Source organism: Grampus griseus (genome assembly GCF_964374135.1).
Source record: "Grampus griseus genome assembly, chromosome: 6".
Lineage (NCBI taxonomy): Eukaryota > Metazoa > Chordata > Mammalia > Artiodactyla > Delphinidae > Grampus > Grampus griseus.
The window spans coordinates 107,788,824-107,802,944 of NC_139000.1; the positions used below are offsets into that span (position 1 = coordinate 107,788,824).

General features: G+C 35.6%; 1 protein-coding gene across 2 annotated transcripts in view; it reads left to right on the plus strand.

The window, feature by feature from the left end:
• Nucleotides 1-14,121, plus strand: part of GLRA3 (glycine receptor alpha 3) — a gene marked incomplete at both ends in the record, with an annotated part of 155,120 nt that overhangs the window by 92,263 nt on the left and 48,736 nt on the right. For both annotated transcript variants that reach the window (XM_082657174.1, XM_082657173.1), the window contains 2 exons: nt 1,156-1,379; nt 13,118-13,200. In XM_082657174.1, coding sequence (XP_082513300.1) covers nt 1,156-1,379; nt 13,118-13,200 — 307 coding nt within the window. The remainder of the gene's footprint in view (nt 1-1,155; nt 1,380-13,117; nt 13,201-14,121) is intronic.

The window sequence follows — 14,121 nt, forward strand, 5'->3', positions numbered from 1 at the left end:
TGGTATGTAACCTTAGTTACAGTTAGAAGACAGGAATCTCAGTGCACAACTAATGATCAAGGCCACATATACATTTGTAACATTCACTACAAACTCTGAATCTGACCTCCTTGCAAGATAACCAATCTACGGGTCTGATATTACGGAAGCATTCTTTGTGATTGCTTGGTCACTGTATTCTGACTACTGGTAATTTGGTATTCAAGGAATGAAAAAATAGACGAAAACTGATATTCAGTTTCTCTGAATATCTCCAGCCCTGGCTATTTTTTGTGGAAATGAAGCTTTCTTAAAATGTTCACTTATACTTATAATGAAGTCTGCATGTTTATATGCTCGTTTCAAAAGTCTAAGGGGAAAATTGTATTTGTAAAGTCATAGATAGTACTTATACTCATATACTGTGTAAAAATACCACACATACACGTAGCTGTCAATCTTTGTCACTCTATACATTAGTCTGGAAATCGTGAGCAAGACTTTGAAATCATTGATTCTTCTTTTAACTTAATTATGAAAGGTCTAATTGGGAAATCTCTTAAGTCAAATCTTAAAGGATTTGTCACTTTGGAAAACACATGGGACACCTAGCAAAAGGTTTCATCCCTTATTTGAAAACCACCTTTTATTTTTACCAAATCACCAATTTCATAGAACTTACATATTATACTAAAGATGAGAAAATGTGCCTTTATTGTAAAGAAGTACATATGTTCATTTTTAGAAAATAGACAGCTTTCAAGAAAATTTCACTAAATGCATTCTGCATGCTAATGGATACCTACTAAAAGAAATGGTTCTAGAAAATAAATGCAAATCCGAAAATATTTTATTCTGAGTGTCTAATAGCAATTCCAATATTTTATTCGGACAAGCCAGGAAAGTAAAATTCTAATGGAACAGCAAAATACAAGCATGATAAAATTGTGCTCTTCTGTGGCCTTTTCTTTGGAGGCATATAGATCACAAAAAACCTGGGCAAATCCTCAGAACTAGAACGACTCTTGGTGGTAACAAGTGAGGATTGAGGGGTATGGAAAGCTCACAAGGATGTCAGTGGCTTTTGCTCTAATTCAGAGCAGCCCAAAGACTAACACATACAAGTCTAAATATTTTAAACCAGGCTTTTTTCACCCTTTCTTTCTTTTGTCACAGGATTACAGAGTGAATATCTTTCTTCGTCAGAAATGGAACGATCCTCGACTTGCATATAGTGAATATCCTGATGACTCCTTAGACCTAGACCCTTCCATGTTGGACTCCATTTGGAAACCTGATTTGTTCTTTGCCAATGAAAAGGGAGCCAACTTTCATGAAGTTACTACAGACAACAAATTGTTAAGAATTTTCAAGAATGGGAATGTTCTTTATTCAATAAGGTGAGCCATAGGCTTAAATCCCTGATTTCAGTGAAACAGAGTAGCAGGGTTTTTTTAGTTTTTAGTGAGTGTTTTAAAATGTTTGAGTAAGTGCTTTCATTGTTCCACTTAAGTTCCCACTATACCATTTCCCAAATATATTTAATCAACAATAAGACACCAAGTTCCAGATCCAAGAACTATATGAGTAACTCTTGGAAATCCACTTGTTTAACAAATGGCCCAGGTTCTTACATCAGCCAAGTTAGTGGGTGGTTTAAAGGCAAATTGAACGTAGCCTGAATCATATGTTGTGATTGTATTTTTATGTATGCATACTTCCTTTAAATATTTATACGTGAAGAAATATTTAAGTTTTCTTGTCTGGGATTCATTTCCCATAAATTATTTATCAGGTGTATGTATTTTTTAAGATGTCCTTGAGCTTCTGTGGTCATCCTTTAGAAAAAGATCTTATTTACATTTTAGTTATTTATTATACATTTCTCAGAAGACCATGTAGCCTTTTAAAGCTAATATCAAAACATAACAATAATACCAAAATATAAACACAAAAAATAACATTTCTTGACAGTTGAACTTTAGAACTCATTTAGCTTTGGCTGTTCATTTAATAGCAAACAGGTATAGATTCAGTAAATAGCTACACTAATCTACTTGATGACTTGTGTGCCATCTGAAAACTATTCTAAACATTCTAAAATAAAATGGTTATCTTAAATTTTCCATAATTATTTTTATCACTTAGTTCAATTTAAAAAAAAAAAACAGGAAGTTAGGACGAGAATTCATGTCATATTTCTTAGAGGAGACAATATGCTCTATTTATTGTAATAGGCAACTGCTTCAAAAATATTTGTATCATCAGTAACATGTTTTAAAGGTATCAAGGTAAACTTAATATTGGAGCTGTAGCCTGAATATTAATTCCTTAGATTTTACCTCTCTATTTTCCCTTTTGTTAACTTTTCTTCTCATCAGGAATGGGTATATTTGATTTTGAGTTCATCTGCTCAATATCAGGGATGGTTGCTATTTTTGCCAGGTAATAGTATAAAATAGAAATAACAGGAATGAAAATTTAATCTTAGTAGCTTAGTGATTTTGAAAACATTTTTCTACAAAGTGGTTTTGTAAATAATGCTAATATCTCTATCCCAGTATATTATATCTGTTTTGCATATTTTTCTGTTCCATGTGAACAAATTTCCTTTCAATACATTTATCATTTCCTAAGAATGACAAGGTGACATCACTCTATTGTGAATTGACACTTTCATCAGATTTCTGAAAACTAGCTAATATGTGTTAATATAATCCTGAATCATTAATTGTTGCATAATACATAAAGGAAGATTTCAGGTCTCATTCACTAATTAAGCCCTGTGCTCCCATATGAATGAATAGCTTAGTGGTGAATCCTAGGTCTAAGCAAGAGAATTTTGAACCTTTTTGGAAAATTACTAAAAAGCATAAGTATAAAAAGATAGTGGGAAGATGGAGCAGATGTAGTTTTCCCTAGTTCTTCTGCCAAGTACAACTGAAAACCCTAGACACAATGTCTATCACAAACTTGGGGAGACTCCCAATGGTAGTTATAATAACATTGACTGAGTAAGGACCTTGGAACCCAAGAAACAACATGGAAGTGAATTCGTGGGATAATTTTTTCTTTATAAATCTTAGACTGGGATATGAACTGGACTTCTACCTCTACCTGGAAGGAATAAGGTAGCACCCACACCCCCTTGCCCTGACAGAGCAGTGTCAGAGAAAACCAGTGCAAACAGAAAGTTTAAATAAGATCCAGAGTCTCATAAAATATTATAAACATGTCTAGGCTTCAACCAAATATCATTCACCATACAAAGAACCAGAAAGTCCTGAAACTGAATGAAAAAAGAAATCAACAGATGCCAACAACAAGATGATGAGGTTGTTAAAATTATCGACAGACGTTAAAATGGCCATGACAAAAATTATTCAGTGAACACTTACAAATATGCTTGAAAGCAATAAAAAAATAGAAAGCCTCAGCAAAGAAATAGAAGGTATAAAGTGGAACCAAATAAAAATTTTAGGACTGAAAAATACAATAATTAAAATAAAAACCTAGTGGATGGGCTCAGTAGAAAAATGGAGAGGACAAAGATTCAGTGAACTCTAAGAATAGTAAAAAAATTACCCACTCTGAACAACAGAGAAATGATAGATTGGGGACCAGGGGAGGACAGAGCCTCAGGGACCTCTGGCAGTATAACAAAAGTCTAACAATCAGATGGAGAGGGAGAATAGGGTATAGAGCTACAAAAAATACTAGAGGAATTAATGACTGAAACTTGCATATACATTTTGCAAAAGGCATAAACCTGCAGATTCAAGATATTGAATTAAATCCCAAAGATATTCATACCAAGTCACATCATACACAAACTTCTGAAAACTAAATAAAAATCCTGAAAACATCCAGAGAATAACAACAGCTTATCTATAGGGGAAAAATAATTGAAATGAAAAAAAATTTCTCATCAGAAATGACAAAAACCAGAAAGAAGTGACACATATTTTTCAAGTGCTGAAAGAAAGGAATTGTCATCCTAGAATCTTGTGCCCAGTGAAAATATCCTTCAGGAATGAAGGGGAAATTGAGACCTTGGATAAAGGAAAACTAAGAGAATTTGTTACTAGTAGAACTCCCCTGAAAGTATAGCTAAAGGAAGTTTTCTAAACAGAAAGGAAATAATAAAGAAGAAACGTTGGAACGTCAAGAAGGAAGAAAGGAAACTGTCTTCAGAAATATGAGCAAATATAATAGACTTTTCTTCTCCTCTTAAGTTTTCTAAATTATATTTGACAGTTGAAGCAAAAATTATAACATTGATGTAAGGGAAAATTAAAAATAAATAATAAAACATTTTTTATAAACATATTGGCAGAAATTAACAAGATGTAATAGTCAGCATTGTCTAATACCCTTTTGTAGGCATATGACTTGAAATTAACTGTTGGGGAAGATGATTTCTTAGTATATATAAAAATATAAAATACACTTATCCTTCACCTCAACAATTCTACTTCTAGGAATTTACATTACTTATGTGTTCACGTGTACACAAGACACATTTACAAAGATGCCCGCTGCACCACTGAAATAGCAACAAAAGAAAAGACCCTATATATTCACAAATGAGAACAAGACAGAACACAATGATAGCCCAACATCAAGAAGTACCCTGCATGAGATAGACCTAAATGTATTCATAAGAAAAAGACTCCAAAATATCTTTAAGGTTAGAAATGTTTCATGCTTATTTTTGTTTAAAACATTCTATATATTTAAGCCTAAAAGTGTATGGAAAGATACACGTATATCTACTTCCATACAAGAAGTGCAGAAGGATGCCCACAGTTGGTTAAGAATAACCAGTTATGGAAATGAGCTGTAAAACTTGGGTAGAAATAAAGATGAACTATAGATTTCACTATATGTAAGTTAATATTGTTTGACTTTTTCAGTAAGAGTTATATATTACTTATGAATTAAATACATATGTTTTAAGCGACAGAGGCTTTTAACCTGAAGTCACGACCCTTGACTCCTCTGTGATGTGGATTTCTGATGGCTATCAGGGGATCCATGCCAGCTGTAAACAAAGCAACTTTACCTCTTTTCCTGCTAATTTGAAAATTAACTTTGTGAAAGGTATAATTTATTTTTAATTGTAAGGTACCTTTTCATTTCAGACAGATTTTGGGTGTCATAGGTTGCAAGAATATATCACCAGGTAGCATGAAATAATCATTCTGCAAAATAATAATGTCTAGAAGATTTCCATTGATAGAATTGAAATGCAATGTGTGTGTGTATTCTATTGTATCCTATATGATTATGGCTATTTAGTTGTTTATATCAAGTCATTGGACTTGGAAAATGGTGCCATCCATTATGAATTTCCCACATTTCTTCTAACATTTTGAGAAAAGTTATAGAATAATTCAGAACTGCATTTTTCGTCTTTCAGTATGAGTTCAGATGAAACTGATGATGTCTCTTGGCCCCTGGTTTTTGTTTGCTCTATCCTGGCTCACATGATCAAAGACTAAATTCATTTTTTTGTGAGTTGTTTTTGGAAATCTCACAGGACTTTGAAATTTTCAAATGGCAAACAGTTTCTTTGTTAACAAAAGTTGTGCTAGGAAAAAAAAATCTTGTTCAGTTTACAAATGGAGCATCTGTGATGTTTCATGAGAGATCTGCTTTCCTGCCTGTTCAAAGAAAGAAGCAAAATAGCCTGGCAAACCTGACTTATTGAACTTATCCATTTCTCACTACTTCCTTCTCTTTTTTTTGTACATGTTTATTTCTTCATTTTCTCTGCCTTAAAATTCTTCATATTTCCTAGCACCTTGGTGACAGCATTTTAGCTTAATCTGTGATTACTTGAACTACCATTAGGAGGCCAATTTACTTCAATTGATAATCATCTGGAGACAGTATAATTTGTAATTATACTTTCTGAAATCTCTTTCCTCCTTTTAAAATGTTTTTCTAATTTTTTTTTTAAATTAATTTTTATTGGAGTATGGTTGCTTTACAATGTTGTGTTCGCCTCCACTGAACAACCAAATGTATCAGCCGTACACATACAGATATCCCCTCCCTTTTGGACTTCCCTCCCTAGTGCACCTAGTGCACTAGGTGAGTTCCCTGTGCCATGCAGTGTATTCTTGTCAGTTGTCCATTTTATACATAGTATCAATAATGGATATGTGTCAATCCCAGTCTCCCAACTCCTCCCACCCCACCCCTTTCCCCCTTGGTATCCATACATTTGTTCTCTGCGTCTGTGTCTCTATTTCTGCTTTGCAACTAAGATCATCTGTGCCATTTTTCTAGATTCCACATATATGCATTAATATACGATATTTGCTTTTCTCTTTCTGACTTACTTCACTCTGTATGACACTCTCTATGTCCATCCACATCTCTACAAATGACCCAATTTCTTTCCTTTTTATGGCTGATGTACTTCCTTCTTAAAGCCACTAAAACAAAGAAATAAACTGAATAAGGAATGAAATGACATTAACACACAGGAAGATGAAAGTAATGGGAAAGAAAACAGTGACAGATGAGTAATGACAAGATATTTTAGGAAACTTGAAAATGAATGCACTTGTGAAAACTGACTTCACAGAGATAACCAAAACCTAAGCCAAAGTGGGGGAATGCAAAAGGAAGAAAATAATATCCTCAAACTTTTAGAAATTTGAGGCAGGTAGGACTTCAGAAAATGGGGTCTAGGGGACTTCCCTGGTGGTCCAGTGTGCAAGACTCCACACTCCCAATGCAGGGTTCCTGGGTTCGATCCCTGGTTGGGGAACTAGATTCTGCATGCGTGCCGCAACTAAGAAGCCCACATGCCGCAACTAAGACCTGGCACAGCCTAAATAAATAAATAAGAAAATGGGGGCTAGAAAGGAGATAAAGCAAAAGAGTTGATGTAACCTAAGCAGGAATGACAGTGAGTCCTTTATCCTGATTTTCTTGCCTGTGTTCTTCAGACTAGGATCTAACTTTTTGCCTTCTGAACTGGGCAGAAAGCAGGAGAACAGAAAACCTCCACAAGTTGGGCCAAGAACTTCTGGAGAGTAGGGACTCCAGGCACACCTGGCATCTGTGGTGAAGCATCACCCCAAGAAAATGAGGGTTCTGTGAGTTCTGCACACTGAATGGTGATATTCCTATTCCCCCTAAAATGCCCAAGAGGAAAGATGTACAGACCGTTGGGGAACCACCAGTGAAAAATCTGGGCAGCCATCCTATGGTGAAGACCATTACTCAGTGAATCATCTGCTGTTAGTTGCACTCCAAATAGTTTTTAGTACCTCGTTCTTCAATATAAACAGACATTGGAGGACATCCTGCAATAGGACCAGTAATGAAAAAAGAAGCAGAGGCCAGAATACACATGCAGAGGAAATAAAGAGCAAAGAGAAGAAAATTAAAGAAACAAAGAAATGACTCAAGGGAAAATTCAGGGAGCAGAAAAGGCCATAAAGAAAAAATAAAAATCTCTGGACAGATGATGCAACAGCAGGCATGAAATACGAGACATTTAGGAAAGGAGAAACGGAGTCATTCAGAGCATAGAAAGTGCAAATAGTAAACCAAAGTGGAAAAAACATCAATCAAATATTTGTTCTTGCAAAGAACAAATGAAGTGAAGAAATCTGCCGAGAAGTAGAATCAAGATATTAAGAAATAGGAAATCAGAAGGAAAGGATATGAAAATCAGAGTATCAATACAGAGGTTCAATATCTGACCAGAAAGGGAGATGAGAAAAAGAAATGAGATTTCTATGAAAAGCAAGGAATTGATCCATTGCCTGCCCTGTTTAATCACTGAGAGGGATTTGGTTCTGAAAGGGAGTTTGTTGAGTGTGAAGTAATAGTAGGGAATAGAAACGGAAGAGATGATTAAAATGAGACAATTGTTAACACTAGGGAAAACAAAATGCTATCCAAGCACTGTAATTACAGCAAATGACTAAGCTTCACCATGAACAGTAATTACATATTCACAACATGTAAACACTGCATATTAATTTAACCATTAATGTTTACATAACTGAATTTCGAATTCTGCTGGAGAGTTGTGTACACAGAGTGTGGTATAAGGGCAGTAAATTCTTATTTTCCTTTGTAGCAATTTAATAGACACCTTCGCAAATTTTAAAAATCAAGCATAACGTGATAGCAGTTTAAATATATGAATGTAAGTTGCAGACACATATCTAAAGAAGGCTGCCTCTGAGGAGCTAGAAATGAACTGGGGATAGGGATGGGCAGGGCAAAGGTACAGCTGATTTTGGTATGTTTTATATAACTGTCTGAACTTCTAAATGATATCCATGAATTATACTGATATTTTTTAAATGAAGTGCTTTTCAAGTGAGGGTGTTGGGGTGAGACACATGACTCTAGATCGTCAAGTTTGGGATTTGATTTTATTCTACTTATAAAGTTAGCCTATTATGTATCATATGTATGTATCTATAACATGTTACGGAAAAACCTGAACAAACTTTATGGCCGACCCAATATCTCATGAGTGCTGACTGCAGACACAGGACTCCAGCGCCAGAGACAAAGGAATTTATTCCTTATTGCCAGCAAGCAGCAGAAGCCTCAGGGTCTTTGCTCAACTTCCCCATCATCCTCAGGTCTCGTGGGAACAATACATCAGGCTCAGGTGGGCACAACACACCTGCGGGTCTGCCTCACAGCTGTGGAACACTGAGTGTGGGGAATCCACTGCTTTTATATAGCAAGCTGTAAGCAAACCTTCTCTTTGTCCAGGGGAATGTTATCTCATCTCTCAAAATTAGCAGCTACAGAAACAGCCATGAGAAATGGCTCAGGTGAAAGTATTGTCAGGGCCTTACCATCTTGGTAGACCCAGCAGGAGGTAAATCTGTGATTTACTAGCTGTGATTTTGCGCAGGTCTCTTTACCTATGAAAGACTCATTTTTCTTACATGCATGATGGTGAAAATACTAATCACCTTGAGCCTGAAATAATCTATGTAAAACACTCAGGATAATGCCAGGCGTACAATTAGCACTAAAGATTTTAATTTTTATCCTTCCAAAGAGAAAACAAAACCCAAAAAAGCTTAAGTTCTGGTCTTTTCCAGAATCCATAAATTAGCAAATTTGAGGACTCTTGCAAATTACAATCTATCTAAGCCTTGGTTTTATCAATTGAAAACGGGGATGGTAACATCCTATCCACAAGATAATGGAAGCACATCACGGGCAGTTAAATATTATCTGCTGCTTCATTTACTGATACTACTAATATGTACCAGGACATCCAACCCTACTACTTACAGTGCAGAAGCATTATTGTATTAACCGTCAAATAAATACCAGGAAGAAACTTTACATCAAAAATACCAAACACGGCGAGTTGTCAAAGATCATAACACAATTTCAACTTTTACTTAAGCTAAATACAACCACTTTCTTTGAAATTCAGTTGTGAAAATAATTAAAGTTTCCTTGTACAATATGTACTTATTTTTTGAACTTTGACAGACATTAATTTTTTAAAAGACAAGGCAAACTGATTTCAACAGATGCTTTTTAAGAGGCTGTTTATTCAAAGGATATCAATTTACAATGCCATAAAATATATGTTGTAAGGAGATTTCTGCATGTGTGTGATTTTATATATTTTTCTGAAGAGGTCCACAGCTTATATCAGCTTCCTGAAGGGACCATCAATAATACTGAGTTTGCACTGTGATGGGTTAATAAGCTTTATGATCGTCTCCATCATCCGATGACAACAAAACTCCAATTAGAACGCTAGTACCAATGTTCCTTCTAGTGCTCCAACAATCTCATCTCTCCTGTAGAATTATTCATGATAAAATATCAAATCACTCAAGCAAATATGTAAAATCCATGGGCAAATTCCTTATATTTTCTAAAGTTAACTGATTTTTGGGGGAAGAATCATTTATGTATTTTTTTTTTTTTTTTTTTGCTGTACACGGGCCTCTCACTGTTGTGGCCTCTCCCGTTGCGGAGCACAGGCTCCGGACGCGCAGGCTCAGTGGCCATGGCTCACGGACCCAGCCGCTCCGCGGCATGTGGGATCTTCCCGGACCGGGGCACGAACCCGTGTCCCCTGCATCGGCAGGCGGAGTCTCAACCACTGCGCCACCAAGGAAGCCCCATTTATGTATCTTTTACTTTAAATTTAATAATGAATAGTGTGTGAGATGTATCATTTCTTGTGTTATAGAAATATATATTTTAAAAGTCATATTAATTAGATAACTCATTTTCATGAAAAATGTTCTGATGCCTTTGAAAGGCAGTAGACTTAAATGTTAAGGGCATAGAATGGACAGCTAGACCCCCAGAGCGTCTAATTCAGCTCTATCAATTTCTGCTTTGTAATATCAGGTGAGTTAACCTCTTAATATCCTCATCTCTAAATAAAGGTAATGTAGCTTACCTGTCTTATAAATTCATGTTAAGAAATAAATGAGTTGAGACAGATATAAAGTATTTAAAATAGTGCCTACCACATAGTAAGCAAAAGCTGTATTACCTAGTATGATATTACAGATAATACTTCAAAGCTGATAGCTAAGAGGCAATTGTCCTTATAACACTAAATTTAGAAATATTAAAAACTATTAAAATACTTATCTTTTGCATAAGGAACTTAAAATGGAGTCAGAAAGCCTTTTTTAATACTTCAATTAATGGTTGAGATAGACAGCATACTCTGGGAAATGTTTGTTTGAAAATGGGTAATACCTTGATTTTAATGAGGTGAATTGTTTGTCATAGATTATAGTCATCTTTTTTTAAAATTACTGCTTCACTAAGCCAAGAATTTTTAAGGGGAAAATTAAAAAAACGCACATCCTGTTTGTGTGTCTTGTCTCAGAAAAGAGAACTCTGTGTCCTCTCTTACACAAGAAGACATTTCCAAAACAGGAGAATGTGATTAATTACCTCTTGATTTAGTTTTCTTTTGATGTGGTCAGGACAGATCTTTAATTTATATGTAATGTTTTGATAAAGAAATTCAGGATCACAGTCACCAAGGCGACGCATTTTTTTCATCCTTGTGCTGTTAAAGAAGCAATTGTATTGTACCTTAAACAAAAAGAAAGTCAATAAATAGACTTTTTCAGGATATGAGTTATGACAGAAGTTCTACAAACAGTGTTTTTCTTTGCCAAATAATTCCTTCCGGGGTCTTTTTTTTTTTTTAAGAATTATGTAATATCTTTTTTTTTACGCCAGAAAAACAGCTAAGATATGAATTTGACATCACAAGCATGGCGAGATCTGGAGAAGATTCTGAGAATGCTATTTACTTCCATACAAAAGGTCACAGAATTAATTCTCTAAGCCAGCATTTGAAATTGGCTGACCAGAGAGCCTTGGATGTTTGGAAAATTAATGGGTGTACGTTCAAAATGTATTTGTTCATACACTTCTAATAAACCCTTTTATAAGACAGAGAACATTGTGTCCAGCTGATTTTACAATTGCCTTTTGAAGAGAGAACTTTGCAAATGGACAAGATCACACTTACAGGATCACTTAACCTAGCTGAGTTAGGAGAAAACTGCTTTTGAAGAATAAATTCTGTGAATTATTTTAGTGTGCTCTGGACTCTGACTTGAATGAATTGTCAGATGATCCCCTGGGACTCTTAAAAATCCAGCAGCTTCACATCTGTCCGTTTATGTCTCTCAAATGATGTCACTGGGGCCCCACCAAGAGTATTCAATGTCAAACATGCACCATTATAACTTTATGTCTATGGGCTACATAAAAATGTCACTTTGGAGAATGGGGTTACATTTAGTGGAGCTGATGGCCATTTTTTTGTTCAAACTTTAAATAGTTTCTTACCAGTGATTTAGTTCAGTCATCTTCGTGTGCATCCTATATAATTTGGGGGAGGAGAAGATGGGGAAGGCTGGGGTTGGGAGAATGTACTAGTAATCCTTAATAACTAATGTTGATTTAGTGTTTACTATGTGTCAAGCACTCAGCTGAGCGTTTTATATGTATTAACTCATGTATTGGTCACAACATGTCCCCAGAGTAAGTACTATTCTTATCTTCCTTTTGGAGATGTGAAAACTGAAATAGAGTGAAATGAAGTGATCTGAGACCATAAACTCTGTGGTCACAGAGTCTATGTGAATGACTCAGCCTAGGTGCCCACTAATATATTGCATTTCAATGGGAAGACTTTCAATAAAAGGGGCTGGCTAGAGAGTTCTCCGGAAAGAACTTCGTTTGAATAAACTTAGGTTTGTTTGGATCTGGGCCTCTTTTTCTCACGTCCGGAAACTACAAATTCTTGGTAATCCTTGAAGATATCTCAGTAATATACTTTTCGAAGAAAAAGACATTCAAGAGTAGTGAATTATCTGGAATGCCGACATACTAAAGCTTTCTGGAAGGGGGAAAAGTGGGTGGAACGCTGGGGTGGCCATCAGATCATCTCACTTTGTGGGAAGCCACATCAGAAGTTCAATTGTTGAGCATGGAATTGTGTCCCACGTTTTCGAGAGGGCTGTTTCGTGGCCCTGATAAGATCTGGTGAAATGCTCTAATTCCATGACAGGGAAGCCCTCTTTAATACCGAGAATTTTGGAGACCTCCAGATTCTGAGTGTTTTACTCTGGGTGTTCACTGAGAAGTTCTTCAGTGTAGTTACAAAGACGATGAAAATTGTCAGACACACTGCTTCCCTGCACCCAGCCTTTTGCACACTCATACTCCAAACCCTGGATCTCCTTCCCTCCTCAGGAGTGCTGTCCCAGTGATTTGGGAGAAGTGTGTCTTTGGCCTTTGGTATTCGTTTTATAAAACTCACACTCAAATATCTTTTTTAAGGGTCTCAGACACCTCTAGCCCTCTCTGAAGGAAAACATAAATAGATAAATAAATAAATGTGATTGCACGTTTATATATGCAGCTTTTCTTTCCCCCCAGACCAGATTGATGTAAAAGAATACCGTTGTTTTGCAGTAAATGACATACCCAAGCTGGAGCAAATTTTATTTGAGTAGATGTTAGTCATTACCAAAGCAACATGGTTTTCCAATTGTACCTTGAACAATAGAATATTAATATGATATTATAAATTTCTTTTAAAATTTATTACTTTGAATTCTTTCAGATTGACATTAACACTCTCCTGTCCAATGGATCTCAAGAATTTTCCAATGGATGTACAGACCTGTACTATGCAACTGGAAAGCTGTAAGTAGGAACAACTTCCTTTTTCTGAATACTTTAAAAAAAGAGAGTAGATGTATATTTGATGAGCTATATAGATAATTTATTTTGTCATTGTTTTTGTCTAACATTTACTAAATGGGCGTGTTATCCTCTACATAGTATGGAAAGGAATGATGTCTGTCAGCACATGCACTCTATACTGTGATAAAGAAGTAAATTCAGGACTAGAAATAACATTTTTTAAGCTTGAAAAACAGCTATTCTCTCTATACAAATCAAAGATAAAAAGGATGATGACCATTAAAGACAAACTACCATTCTTTTTAATGGAGTGTCTGCTGTAGTCCAAGCATTTTGAATATATTATTTCTCATACTCACAACAAAGATGTTGTTATCCCCATGTTTCCACATATGGAAATGGTCACTTTGAGTGATTTTGCCCCAATTTATGGAGGTGGTAACAACAAACCATCTGGCTTCAAAGGCTGTGCTTACTCTGAACCGTTTTGTTGACTCCTCAGTATTTACTCAGAGAGTACACTGCTGGCTGTGTTGTGTGTTATCTCCGGAGAAAAGACATTTCTCACACTTTATCAGAGATTTATCCAAGCTTATAGGCGTTTCTTTAAATTTCTTCTTTCAAAGTGGATCCGTGTGCATCACGGATTAAATGTTAACACACGAAAACTTAAGGTCCTTCTGTTTTTCTGCACTTATCTATAGAATCAGCCCAAACTTAATTGGTTTTCAGTGTTTAATGCCATACGGAAAGTAAGCATTATGCAATATTTTTCTTGTTATACTATGTTATATCAAGAAAAAAAATGTCTGTTTGACATATTCCTTGAGAAAAAATTTGCAGGTGGATCTTCAGACTTGCAGGCCTCAGAGGCCAGGTCTGTAGTGCAGGGGAGCTGCCACTAGATGGCGTGCCTATGTC